The sequence below is a fragment of the Andrena cerasifolii genome, chromosome 10 (genome assembly GCF_050908995.1).
Source record: "Andrena cerasifolii isolate SP2316 chromosome 10, iyAndCera1_principal, whole genome shotgun sequence".
Lineage (NCBI taxonomy): Eukaryota > Metazoa > Arthropoda > Insecta > Hymenoptera > Andrenidae > Andrena > Andrena cerasifolii.
The window spans coordinates 10,876,827-10,891,299 of NC_135127.1; the positions used below are offsets into that span (position 1 = coordinate 10,876,827).

At 50.5% G+C, this 14,473-nt stretch overlaps 2 protein-coding genes across 2 annotated transcripts in view; one reads left to right on the plus strand and one right to left on the minus strand.

The window, feature by feature from the left end:
* The window catches only part of LOC143374224 (headcase protein-like), a 169,829-nt gene that overhangs the window by 97,913 nt on the left and 57,443 nt on the right, over positions 1-14,473 (minus strand). The window lies entirely within an intron of this gene.
* LOC143373872 (chymotrypsin inhibitor-like) lies at positions 333-1,436 on the plus strand. The gene is made up of 3 exons (XM_076821492.1): positions 333-462; positions 956-1,068; positions 1,160-1,436. The coding sequence occupies exons 1-3, from the start codon at positions 408-410 to the stop codon at positions 1,277-1,279; spliced, it is 288 nt and encodes a 95-aa protein (XP_076677607.1). The 5' UTR covers positions 333-407; the 3' UTR covers positions 1,280-1,436.

Consider the following 14,473-nt stretch of genomic DNA (forward strand, 5'->3'; position numbering starts at 1 on the left):
CCCCATAAATTCGACAATAGTTCCCTACCAACATGGTTGCAAAACGTCAAAGGCGTTTTTTGTAATCGATGTTAAATTGTTATTTAAGTAGCGTATTTTTGTGCCAAGCAACGGGGCCGTTCTCCCACGAGTTATATTTAACCGGCTGAATAGCGAAGGCCTCCGCTATCAACAGTGAGTAAAGAAACCGAATGGAAACGAATTAACTCCCACCATACCCGCCTATTACTGTAAATTGGCTGTTTACGAAGTTCTCGCATGAATCATCATGTTTATCTTCCAATAAGAAATTTATTATTCTGCTGAAATTTCCATACATCGTGTCAGGTATAAAAGTAGAGCCAGTTGGTGCTTGAGTCATAAAGAATTCGAAAGCAGCGGAAGAACGTGGAACGTATTGAAGAACCATGTCTCGATATACACTTGTGTTACTCGGTCTGCTCGCTGTAATGGTCGCAGTTTGTAAGTAGTCTTCTAAGGAAGGCATCTAAGCTTTTCATTCCATTGCTGGAATAATCTCGACAAAGACATTCGTTAGCTGAACCCTTAACTGAGTACCTTGGGGCGCGCATGACCCCAGGCACGCAAAGTTCGCTGCAAAATTTTTGGTTGTCTAAGTTCGTAAACCGAAATTCTAATTAATTTTATAATAATAATTTAACTTTCTACGTTCCGATTATTTTATACATTACCTAAGAACAAAATATTCATAGAGGTTGATCTAGTGTCGACTTTAAAAATTTCTGTGTCTTTGGGCTCTGCCACAACCCCAGCATACCAGTCACGTTTGCCAAAAACAGTATACCAGTTAAGGGTTAATAACAGTATGGCCCTTTACGCTATCCGCGGAGCTGCTAATTTCGAGCGTGGCCAGAAATTTGTACTTTTTGACTGCATTTAAATTCGAACCTGGCTTTCCAATTTGCTACAAAGTGACTAACGTGTGTTCGCACAGATGCCAAAGGTGAGGGTGAATATTGTGCAGCTAACGAAAGCCTGAACCTTTGTGGGAAACACTGCGAACCAACGTGCGAGAATCCAGAAATACCTCCACTGTGCCCAAGACCCGTAAGTGTTTGAAACTGAACATAGCCGAGCTACGCTTAAAGTATAGCACCGAGATTTCCGTCCTCACGATATCGATTAAATCTGTTCCTAGGCGTGCAGCAATACCACGGCCGCTTGCCGCTGTGACGACAACTACGTCAGAGACACAAACGGGTCGTGTGTACTGTACAAAGACTGCCACAAGAACAAGAACAAGAACAAGAACCAGTAATGACAGCCTTTCTGCCAATCAGCAGGGCAATCGAAACATCTACTTTTATGAATTCAATTAAAATGTAGCTTACGAGTGTGCTCTAAGCACACTTTTACGAGGAGATTAATATTGTAATTACTTCAAGCAGCAAATAATAAAATCCTGTGAAATGGAAGTTTGAGTATTGTCAGTTTGCAAAGAGTTATTAAGCTTCGCCATAAATTCGACGATAGTTCCCCTTCACCGTGGCTGCAGAACGTCAAAGGCGTTCTTCTTAGTCGATGTTAAATTGTTATTTAAATCGCGTATTTTTGTGCCAAGCAGCGGGCCGTCCTCCCACGAGTTATGGTTAACGGGCTGGAAAGCGAAAAGGGCCGCGCGCGAAAAGAACCAAGAGAAGGAAGTTTCGTGGCACAGTCGACCACCACAAAGACCATCCCCCGCAATATTTCTTGTCGTGGTACATTAAATTCGTACGCGTTTCCTAACGCGTCGTCAATAACGGGGGAATCGGATAGGGCACGGTGGAGAACAGCGGCGATGGGAAACAATTCTTTCCCTGCTTCTTTTTATTTACGTTCCATAGTGCGTGGAACAGCGACAGGGAATCAAAATCCTCGATCCATAACTTTTTTACAAAAATCGAAATACCAAGCCTGTAAATTGAGAGGAAAGTGCCGTCTTCCAAGTTTCCTTGGAAGTTCTGTTAGAGAGGGAAAGAAAGAAGAAGTTCGATTCGTCGTTGAGCTCGGGACACGTCGACGGTGTCAGTGCCCATCGGCGTTATCACGGCGCGGTATTATCAGCGTCTGGAGCAAGGGAAGAACGCGGTTTTCCCCGGGCGATCTCGCGCGAAACGCGACAAAGCCGAGGCACGTCAAAGGGACGCTAGACAATACTTCGCCTGGGCGTGGTAGTAATGAGCCGGGCTATTCTGGCAGGCATCGCGTCGCTTTGTTCGCCCGCGCATTATTCGGACGTGCACGCGCTTGCGTATCTGGAATAATCAGTTGCGTTTTCCTGGAATAGCAACGTATTGTACCGCCGGGATAGCACGACGCCCGTCGGAGCGACGGAACTCCTGCCGAGAACAAAGACCGCGTGCCAAAGGTAAAACGGCCGAGGGTGGAACAGAGGACCGCGACGGACGTGGAACTTTCCTGCTTCCGTAACGAAGACGGAGGAAAAGGAAGCACCGAAGGCAAGGCAGGATATTTCCTCTCCCAATCGATACGCCCAGATCGCCCCAGACTCCTTCTTCCTTCTTTTATAGAGCCCCGGTTACGAGCGCCCGACTTTCGTGGAAAACTTTCCTATTAATCGAATGCCACCGTGCCCCGCGATCATCTCCCTTTCTCTGGGCTCTATCTGTGCGCCTCGATCACGCCCGGACGGCAAGGATACCGTCTCAATCGCTTCCCAGGAAGTTCCCGCGAGTTTTCTGCCGCGATAACCCCGTTCCTAAGGATCCCCTTGGACTAGGTTAGTCGATGGTCGTCGGTCGCGTAATGGCACTGGATAGATGGCCACGGAAGTTAACGGCGCGGAAGTGCAAGTCAGTTGCAGCGAGGGAAACGATGGAATGACGCGCGTGGCTTCGATCGCGTAATTTCTAAGCTACCTGTCATCGGTGTAATACAGCGGGGCCATCAGGGAAACAGTTGCCTGGAGTAGGATAGCGAGTGATTGGCTACGCTTACTCCCAGTGAATATAAGGACTCGTAATCCTCGCGGCGAGCTTCTCCCTGGCCTCGTGAAACAGTAATCGTTTGGCTCAGGTATCGAGGCGCATCCTGGTAATCTCCTTAACGAAGAATCGTCCCTTCTGCCGGCGAAAGAGGGAAATGCTTCCAGCCGGCAGATCCAATAAGCGGCTATCGGATACGCTTGTCTATTCTCCCGAGAGATGAAATTCGTGACCGAGGCGCCGTTCTGAAGGGAGGATCATATAGGACGAAGAAAGATGGGAGAAGAGAATACGGGGAGAAACAATCCCATTCTCTCTGCCGTTCGGGGGGAACCAAAAGAGGTCCCGGATTGAGGACGAACGAGTGGCAGGTGCGTCTGTTTCTAGGATGGAGCCTATTGGGCACCCTTAATACGGTATTTCATCGGTCATAATGCGACCATCTCCCCCTGGACACCCTCTGGCCTGCTGGAAGGAGACTGAAGCGCGATATCAACGGGTTTCTCTTACAAGCAACGTTCTCTAAATGTCTCTGACACGTGGCTGCTGATGGGACTTAACGGACCTCCAAGGCGACCGAAATATAATGGGGGGCATGTGGTGTTTTAGTCGTGGTAGGTACCTATATAAAGCTCAAGGGATGAATTGAGGCATTGAGAGCAAAAGCGGACTAACCCACATTTTTTGCGAAATTGAGTTAGTAGCAATAATGTATTCCAACAGGCTGTACTAAGCATATGAAATAGAAAAAGTTATTTTTTTTTTCAATGTGGGTTAGTCCGTTTTTGCTCTTAATGCCGCAATTAGTTTGCTCAACGATATTTAAATTAGAGATGCACGTTCTAAGTTTGTAAATTAATAACGGTGGAGATAGTTGTCCGTTTGAGTTTTGAAAGATTAAAGGAGGACGAGGTGCAGGGAATGAATCCCCGATCCCTGTTGCGTTAACGCCCCAGTAGTACGAGTCCCTGGTACCTGAAGACGCGGACTCGAACAACGCTTGTTCCGCCACTGACAAATCCCGCTCTCGAAGGGCATCGATGCCCCACAAAAGGGGCTTTTGAAAACGAGGTTACACGGGAACACGTAGGATGTGTGTGCCAGTGGATTTAAGGAGGGTCCAGAAGACGAGCATTGTTCGACGCCAGCACGTGCTCCATTGTGGCGATTGCCCAGAAAGAACACTTGAGGACCAGCTGGCTACATTGTCATGGTACAGAGGAGCAAAGTAACGCGCGAGGAAGCGAGAGGAAGCGAGAGGAACCCCCTGGCAGACTCCGTCTCTCGCGAAGGAAAGCAAACAGAAAGGGCGATGTAACGCAAGCCTGATCCCTGGTACGAGTCCGGACTGATTGCGCGGAACGAGGCATTCCATTTTAAATTTCCGAACCGGGGGATACCGTATACTCTCCTAACCTTGCATAAATCAAACAACTATCTTCCACTGACGACCTCGGATGACAATGGAAGACAACTGCAAATAAAAGAGCAAAATAAGTTTGCCTGCTACGTACATACGTACACCTAACGCGGCATATGTCGCGCTCCGTTATCAACAGTGAATAAAGAAACCCAATGGAAACGAATTAGCTCCAACAATACCCGTCCATTACTGTAAATTGGATGTTTACAAAGTTCTCGCATGAATCATCGTATTTATCTTCAAATAAGAAAGATATTTATTGTTCTGTTGAAACTTCGATGCACCGTGGCAGGTATAAAAGTGGGACAGTCGGTGCTTGAATGTCATAAACATTTTTGTGGAACTTTTGTAGGAGATTTTTGTGGAACTTTTGTAGGAGATTTTTGTGGAACTTTTGTAGGAGATTTTTGTGAAAGTTTTGTAGGAGATTTTTGCGAATGTTTTCGTAGACTGCAAGGATAGTTGGAAATGATGGAAATTCCAGCATTCTCCCCTGGGTAATCTGAAAGTGGGCGGGTGTATTCGAAGGCTCGTGCATTCGTCAAGGATTATCGATTTCTCGAGGCACTCACTTGTATTTGTAAAATTCAATTCAACTTCCTCCATATGGCAAAGCGCCGACAGAGGAAGCATTTACGATTAAACACGCAAAACGTCTAATAATCATCAGCAACTAGCATTACGCTACGAGTATTTAAACACGATATGTGTACCTACAATACCGAATTTCCAACATACCTCCACAATTTCATGAACTTCGGTACTCCCACCAACGTACAACCCAATTTCCCTCCGCCCATCAAAGGTCCCACCGCATTCCCGTCAGAAAAATAAAATGCTACCTACACGAGCCAAAGGAAAGCAGAGACCACCGAACAGAACCAACACCACTGTCGCCCTACAGCCGGAGAAACAATTTGTTCACCAGAAAAGAGATTTCAGGGGTCAGTAAGTATACAAGGCTCCACGAGAAATCCTCCCTCTGCCGACCGAATCGAATAATAACGGAAAAAAAGGAACACGTCTACCTCTGGTCCGGTCGAACATCCTGGAGAAGCCCCGTTTCCCCATCGTATTTATGAGATACCCCCTCCCCCACCCCCTAGAACCGGGGGGTTAAATCAGCGTAGTGGAGCAGCCATCGCGCGTGCTGACGTATTCGCTCGCGCTAGCGACGTGACCTGCACCAGTGAGAAATTGCCTGAAAGCTCACGTCGCACGCTCTTCAAACGAGGAAATCCAGGCCCTTCCTCCCCCGGGCTCCCTTTGAACCTGTCGATCCCGTCCGCAGGGAGAGCCAGGGGCCCCGTTCTTCGCTTTTCTATCCGTCACACGCGTCGTTTTCTCCTTTTCTCCTCGTTTCTTCCCCGAAACGACCACCGCCCTTCCCCCGCCCCTCTGTGTCCCGAAAATCGCGACGCATTCGTACGCAATCAAGCGATAACTCCACTCCGCTTCCTCCGAGGGTGGTTCTCGCCCCCGTCCTCGTACCGTATTAGCAGCTGTCCAAGTCGATCTAGATCGTTACCGCGCTGACCCGAAATCTCGCAACGGAAAACGCAGAGAGGCTGGATACAGTAGATGATGCTCGGTACACGCTGCCGAAGGACGCACGCCTTCCTTTTGTCCCGTGACAATGCCGCGAGAGACGGCGGGCCCCCCGAGCGTGCGAAAGGGCGAGATTGTATGAAACAACGATTAGCAGGGCCACCCGACCGTGCACCTCTATCTCCGGGAAGAAACGTGGGGGTTTGTGCGCGTTGACAGTTTCTGCTCGGTAAAAAGTACCTGGGATCGATGGAAAATTAATCCTCATTGTCAGGATCTCCGCGAGGGCCGGAGAGCTGGTTTTTCTCAAAGCCTGTCAGGGAACGGTAACGAGGATCGGGGAACTCTGCGACGGTGGCACGGCATGGGAAAAATTCGGGCGAGTCTCGCGCGGGAACGATCCATTATGGGCAAGTTGAAACGCTAATCGATTCCGCGGACCAGTTTCCAATCACCAGCATGGTCAACTTCCCACCGAATACCCGGGTGCCCAATGAAAAAAGTCATCCCACGTTACGTCACTCGCCATCGAGCGCGCCGTGCGCCAGTCATTACGCAACGGTGCCGTCGTGACGGCGCGAGACCAAAAACTGCGCGCCGAGCGCCAACTGGGGTCCATTTTGGATAACAGCTAGCCGTGGATTTCGCGATCGTGGTGTTGTGCGCGTTCGTGGAACGAGAACTGGAATGTCCCTCTAGAGATCAGGACGATCGTTCCGAGATTACGTAACGCCGCCGGCGCGAGAAACGCTCGATGAGCGGAAAACGCGATGACGTTTAACGTCCCCGTGCGTCCTCCAGGGCGCCGTTATTCGTCGGGTCCGCGGTTGTTTTCGAATTTCCGTGCGGTCAGCCGTCGGAAAAATCGGGCGTTATTGAGTTGCCCGACTGGTCGCCGATTATTACGCAACCCGCGCGCAAGTAGCCGGCCCGAGGATGCGAAGATCGACCAGCCTCTGCGCCCGCGGAGCCGCTCTCCCACTCTCTCCATCGCGAAACCCTTGGCTAGCTCGCAAACAACTTACATAATACCGTATATTTATCCGACGGCACGGGTTTACTGCACCAACGACACCGTTCTCTCGTTTCCTCTCTTTCTGGCGGGCGGGGTTCCGGCACGCGCGCTCCTCGCGCCGGGGAAAAGCGTGCACAGGTAACCCGGGTACGTACGTGTTCATTAGGAGCCCGAGGAACACGTGACGCCTGCGTCGCTGTCTCATTAAGAAACAGCCGCTCGTTCTTTTCGAGCGTGCGGAGTTATTGCTGGCGAGATTGCTTATCGACGTGTCGCGCTGCCAGCGAAACACGCTGCTCCTAATTAGCCCGGGGATAGGAATCGACGAGCCCCACCTTGTCCGTGCGTCGATAATTAGAGCATCAAGCAGGGACGCGTTGAGGAAGTAGCTGACTCGCCCATGATGGCACCCGGGTTCTTCCTCGACGCGAGAGTAACGTAACAGAGAACGCTGATAACCATGCGGACGACCCGGGCAGCGAGACTTCTGCGCGGTTGCTCTAACCGTTCGCCATTAGAGGACGCAGCTAGTACCGCTGTGGAACACCAATGAGTTTGACACACAGGCGTCCCGGTGATTCGTAGAATAAAGCGGATCTGATTGCCGCGCGATTGAAACACCATATACCTACTCCGTATTACGAGCAACAACGACGCATAAGGTTCGAGGCTGAGGCGCGTGGAAGGGTTGAAGACACCGCGGCGATCCGCGCGACCTGGCAGAGGCTCGTTAAAATCGGAGGCGGACGGTTCAATCGTTCTCCTTGTTAGCCAAATTGGATAACGAGTCTTTCGCGTAGAATAATTGGCTGGTCCGTGGCTGGCGGAGTCGCGTCGTTGCATAGCGCGTAAGACAATTCCACGGACGCCAGCGTGGTGTCGTCGCCTGTTTAATCGAGCCTTGACGATGGCTTCTATCGAACGGAGGGGGAGGGACATTATCCGCGGCGCTTGGTAAACACGATCGTTCCGCCGGCGATGCGTATCGCCGCGCTATAACTCGATAATCAAGTTTTTCTTGGGTTAGGTTAGGGCCACTATCGCCTGGCATCGAGACGCTGTTTACTACTTCGCCTCTATTCTTGAGCTGCTGGCCGAGAACGTGAACGACGGAGCCGCGCGCACCACGCGCGCCCGTGCCGCTCAGCCAGAGTGTGTGCGAGGTCGTGGGATGAGATAAGGGTCCGAGAGCTCCTCGTGATCGATTGGCGATAGAGACAGCCAACCGCCTCGAAACTCGAGCCGACCAACTTGGTTCGTCGCTTCGCACACAGCGCTTCTATCACCTCCCCGCGGCTACTGCTCGCACATACGTTTGCTTTGTGACAAACATCGAATGAGCCTTGAATGAATTCGATATAGAAGTTACTTGGAACGGAGTCCAAGATAACTATTGTGGATACAAAATGGGCACAAGCATCCTCTGTCGACCAGTGGCGGATTTGAGGGAAAAGGCCCAGGTGACAAACTTTCTGAGAGGGCCTTTTTTGGGAAAATGGAGAGGTAATTTACTAAAAACAGGCTAAGTGTAGAGTAGTACAGGGAAAAAATATAGATTTTGGATAAAAACATAATTTTTTTTTAAAATAGGGCCCTAGGCAAACCGTTTAGGCAGGGGCCCATTTTTCGGGAAAATGAAGAGGTAATTTACAAAAACAGGCTAAGTGCAGTAGCACAGAAAAAATATGGTGTTTGGATAAAATGATTTTTTTTTAAATAGGACCCCAGACGGGCCTTTTGGGCAGGGACCCATTTTTCGGGAAAATGGAGAGGTAATTTACTAAAAACAGGCTAAGTGTACAGTAGTACAGGGAAAAAATATAGAGTTTGGATAAAATCATAATTTTTTTTAAAATAGGGCCCTAGGCAAACCGTTTAAGCAGGGGCCTTTTTCGGGAAAATGAAGAGGTAATTTACAAAAACAGACTGAGTGTAGTAGCGCAGAAAAAAAGTATAGTGTTTTGATAAAATCATAATTTTTTTGTGAATGGGGTCCTGGGGGCCTTGTGAGCAGGTGCCGCCCGTTAAATCCGCCACTGCCCTAAATCACCTCGCCAAAAACAGCCGCCACCAGGTTACCCGAAAACCGTGATAGGTTTGGAGGCTCATATTCGCCGTTAAATCCATCAGCAGGATCGTAACTCGCCTCCCTGGCAAGATCGCCGAGTGTCAGAGGGCCCTGGAGCAACGGATCTCGTTGGTCCCCCTCCTCTGTCGATTATTTTCGGGGTTCATTATTATTCCCCGGGGGAGCCGGCGGAGCTAAAACGTTGTTATTGCGTGTTACGACGCAATAAGTCCTTAGGTGGCCTCGTGATTCACGGCTCGACCAGAATGGAGAGGAAGGGGAAGAGGACGGAGAGCACCAGCCACGGTCCATCACGTAGCGGCGCGCTGCCACGTAGCAACTTTATTGCGCGCTCGCGCGAACAAGTTCGTAAGAGGAACGTGACGTAACAGATGGTAACGTGGCGGAGACGTCGGGATTGAATCGAAGCAATACGCGTGGGCCCCCGTGCGCCGCGGCCAGAGGCCCCGGCAACGGCATAATGCCGCCTCGTCCAACGGAATTGCACACACCGCTAACTAACCTAGCGCAAAAACCAGTCCCCCCAGGACCGACAATCCTCGCCCGAGCAAACAAACATGTTTACAGGCGAACGCCAACGGCCGCGCTCCCCGCGTCAGCGCATTGTAATGACACAGATACGCGTTTTTACAGATCGCCGGTTCTGGGTTACAACGGCGAGCCGTGAACTTTAATCCGAGCGTTATCTAAACGTCGCCAAGTGGAACTTTGCAGTTGCGCTCGAGCTGCAATTTGCTTTTCGCGCCCGGGGCGTGACTTGCCACACTGTCGACCGTGCAGCAGAATATTATTCTCGCGGCGCAAGAATTAGAAAAAGAGGGGGCCTACTGCGACACGCTGTTCCTATGTTAACACAATCAGCGTGAAAATAAAATTAACCTTGGTCATGGCACAGCGTCGACACTCGACTATCTTTAGCTGCGCATATCCTACTGTTACCAACCCGAGCACGGAAAGCAGAATTTCATTCGGTCACGCGCAAAGGGTACCTAAAAACCTCCCAGCTCTTTATGAATCCCTATTACCTACTTAACACAACAAGCATACCAACCACGTAACTCTCGGCAAAAACAGAAACATAAACCGTAAAGGACATTCCCATTTCGCCGGGGGCTCCGGTTCAGAAGTGATCGACCCATTCCCCTATTAGAAAAAGACCAGCGGAAAACGAGTTCCGTAATACCATTGTTTTGCAGCCGTTCAAGGAACAATGGGTGCGTTGCATGAAAAGTATGCCTTTATAAAGACAGCCGGCAGGTACGTATGTACCTACCTCGGTGTCGGCTCATCGGGCGTTCTACGCGCGAGCCGCGAGCGAGCCGCGCTTGGGACGAGGAGCAGGGGCGGGTGGGACGCGGTGCACTTGCATAGAGCGCATAAAATAATCAGTCAACGACCGTCGAGCTCGAGTCGCTGCTTCTGCGTCAGGGTCGACTCGACGCGGCGTGCCGTAACGTTGCGCTAGGTTAGTGATACCGTCCCCGGCGCTATTTACTAGCTCTATTCTTGCGCGCGTCCCCCTCCCCCGAGGCCTGGCGCGACTGATAAAGCACGATAGCAGCCGCTTACGCCAGCTGCTATCGACTCCCTCCATGGATTTCGATTCTACGCCGCGCGTACCATCGTGCCACGGCTTATCGGCTGATTACCTTGGACAAGTTTCCGATAACGTTCCACAGTTTTACCGATCGCGGATCGATCCCCGGTTTTGCGCGAGCGCGTAATTAGAATTTTCAGGATGGGTGTTTGCTGAGCAAAAAAAACTCTAGGCATGCGAGCACTGCGGCTCCATTGTGAGCAGGACGAGAAAGGAATCTGTCAGCGCGTATTTATGGAGCAACGCGATCCTCAAGGCTCCCTTTCTAGAAACGCGCGCGCAAACGTAGCTTCCGCGGCCGTGAGCTCACCTGCATAACGCGAGCCGCGGGGGCATGCCGGGCTCTTGTCACGATAATAACACTTTTTATCGCGATCGCGGCCGAGCGCCACGATTTCACGTACGAACCGTACTTCGCCGCAGATTATTGGCCATGACGCGTGAAAAACACGCTTGGCGAGCCAAGATACGGCGTATCTCGATGCGATAACGGCAAGGACTTTTGTGTAACAGCTCTTGCAATTATATAAAAATAATCACGTTGCGTGTGTACCGGGCGCCTAGCCGCGTAATGTCCCCGCTCGTACGCTTCCGAAAGGTGGAAGTTTTCTAATTCTTACATCGCGATCGATCACAAGCCATGCCCGACGGGACGGTACCGGAGTGTCGTAACAACGCCACTTTTAGCTCGTTCGTTATCTGCCAGTTGCTCGTGCCTTCTGCTGAGACAACTGATTTCCTCCACGGCTGGAGAAGAGATTTTTTTTTTTTCTACAACGCAGGGTTTCCGAGCCCCGCGACGACGAGAATCGTCTCGGGCCGCCAACCGAAAGGAGAAATCTAATTCGAGAATCGCGCGGAATAAGTGACTCTCCCCGGCTCTCTAGGAAGCTTCTACTCGCTAATTCATTCTCCCAACACTGGGCGTGACCGCGGGCATTCGTTGGTCAAACTCTTCGCTATTCCCTCAAATATTTGCACTCTGCTTCTGCAACGATCCCGTGGAAATAGCTCCGGCCGTTCCAGTCCGAGGAGGCACGTCTTAAAACGATGGATACCAGGGGAGAAATCGGGAATCGTAGCATTCTAGAGATTCTGGTTCGCGTGGCTTCGCTGCGGAGAAGATAATCCGCGAACTTACGTAACGCGCGGAGCTACCGTCAGCTCACAAACTCTGCCTCAGCTATTTTGTAATTTAATAGAATCCAGAAACTGGAATCTCCATCGAGTCACAAGCTTCCAAGAGTTTCTCCGGCGAAACGCGCGCGGAAGAATTCCTGGGTCATCGGCCTATAATTCATCGAAAAATGCCGCACCTGTGTTCCCCGTCGAAAGAGCTGATAAACGTCTCCCGAAGTCCCGAAAAATTTTCGTTCAGCATGCTTTATCGCGGCGTCCATCTGGTTCCCATAAAGAAGGGAACACCGAAAGGGATCCAGGAACGCGACGATCGTCGGGAAGTTTTGGATCTCCGGAGAGATACGCTTGGATCAAACGAGCTGGCGCCGTAAAACGGTTACGGGTGTCTCCCGCGGCTGGACACGCGCGTGCTCGGGCCGAAATAAATTCCAGCTAAGTACGCGAAAAGTTTTAATGGGCCCGCGGTATTTACCCCGAGACAGAGCCCCCTCCTTATTGCGGGGGAATTTATGACGCGACCATGTTCCGCATTAACGGAGAGCCTTGTGTCTCCGAGAGAATAACCGCGTCACGTCAGCAACTTCTACGTCGGTATGCAAATGCTTGGAGGTCTTAATGGCCACGTTAAAATTCGAAACGATCGGGCAGGGGGGAATTTAGCGCGGAGAGGGACGCTGTATCCTTGGAATGGTCCCAGATGAGTTTCGTTCTAAATGGAAAATGCTCTTCGCGGTATTGGTCGGACCCAAGTGCAAGAGCAGAAGAAACAAAGTGTAGATAAGTACGGTTGCAATCTTTAATGAATGTGAAATCGAAGGGGTTGTGGGAATCTTTGACGGAGATAAGGCTCGAAGGTGAATGGAAATTTTATCCAACTCCGATGAAGGGTACAAGAGAAATGATTTTGTCAATGGATGAAATACGACGTACTTCAGCTGCTGCCAAGTCCACCCACTATTTCCCACCTATATGTACACATGGACGTAACTGAAGGACGATTTTCCCAAGCGAGCGCTACAATGTTGCAGCCCGATAACTCTGCGTCTACTTTTACCCAGTGCCAACCGACTGGCAGCGCAGCAAAAAGCGCAGTCGACCAACGTGGAGACGGGAAGGCTGCTGGTTATTCTCGCCAATAGAGCGAAGTCGGCGAACGTATAATTGATCCTAGAGCCTCGACCCATGCATCACAGTCGTCCTGGACAAACAGGATCCCTGAAATTCGCCGGGACACCCCGAGGGGTTAATCCCGTAAATAAGAAACAGGGGGTGGGACAGGGCAACGTTTACGCGACCCATAAAAAAAAACTTTCAAACCCTTTGCGGTCCCGTTTATTTCCATTGCGAGCGCGCGGCTTAATTTTCCCCCGCGCGCGCAAGAGAAAAACGGGGCTAAAACGGTCCTCGAAGGCAAAAATCGAGACGCTCCGGGAGCTAGCCGCGAATCTCGGCGATTCGCGTTTTTACGGGCGGCGTGTTGTGGCTCGTTCAGTTTCACGGAGAATTGCCAGCGGAGCGGCGGTGATGCAACGAACTACGCGCTACCAGCGATCGCACAAGTGCGAGTAGAATTCCTTGGCAGCGAGCGCGACGGCATGATTCACGTCACGTTCAACTGACCTACGACAATGTTTCCGCGTCGGGCACGCGATTCGAAAATACGCTCTCGTCGGCTGTTAGCAGGTGCGTGAGAACGTGTCGTGCTGGTGATATCCGCTCGCTGGACTCTTGGTCAACCGACCGCGCTGCTGCGCCGCGGAATTAATGCTGTAATAACGTCGTGCGTGGGTTATTACGCGTGCCCTCTGCGCAACTTCACCCACGTACGCCGCATTCGATGATAGCTGCGCAAGCTTCACCCCTTCGGTGCGGAACGACTTTGAAACGAGCATGAAAAGGAACGTTTGCTTGGTCTGCAGATTGGAAAACTAATGGGGAGCGTACCTACTTAGTCATCCTGTAAATTAAAAAGGAGCAAACTCCCTCTAAACAGAAATGAATTAAGTGCCTCTTTTATTGGCTACGGGCGCTAAGCTACTGTCGTATTAATTCAAATATGCGTATCGTATCTGGTTAAAAGCTGCTTCTGAGAAAAATAACTTTTAGTATTTTGTTATATCGATGACTTACAAGGGAGCATCCCGAACCCGGAAATTCCAAAAATTCTGCAACTTTGTGAATATGTAGGGGATTTCTTCCCGATTACAGTGTGAGTTTTGTTTGCTGCCCAAATTCACTCAAAAGGATATAATCAATTTCAATGCAGATACGACTCTCTATTTAATATACATATAGATAAACTATTTTTGTGCTTTTTGACAGCTATGACTTGATTTAATTCAAAGTCGCAGATACGTTTTGACTTATCGCAGCAGAGTAGACCAATGTTAGCGTCATTCTGAAAATGAACCGTGATGACCTACCCCTACTACCCCCAGCTATCACCCTCCGCAACGAATTCAATGACACACAGGAGGTGCGACAGAAATCCCCGTGCAAAAAGTCACTGTCCTCCTATCGTGTACCGACAATGGGGGTGTTTACATAACCGCCCCCCTCTCCCGGCCCCATTAGCACGTTTGCAGCAAGTTGCGCGGTGCCCCCGGGCGCCCGAGGGAACCGAAACTCTTTGTGTGTCTTCGAGCCTTTGTTCAGGCGCCACAGGAACTCGCAAATATTTCCCAAAGCTCGCGCCCCGCCTCGTCAACGCGAC

What these genes read in the sequence shown, in the direction of transcription:
- LOC143373872 (XM_076821492.1), top strand. Translation starts at nt 408, where the DNA reads ATGTCTCGATATACACTTGTGTTACTCGGTCTGCTCGCTGTAATGGTC. An exon ending in CGCTGTAATGGTCGCAGTTT is followed by an intron (nt 463 to 955) that starts GTAAGTAGTCTT and finishes GTGTTCGCACAG; the next exon opens with ATGCCAAAGGTGAGGGTGAA. An exon ending in CTCCACTGTGCCCAAGACCC is followed by an intron (nt 1,069 to 1,159) that starts GTAAGTGTTTGA and finishes ATCTGTTCCTAG; the next exon opens with GCGTGCAGCAATACCACGGC.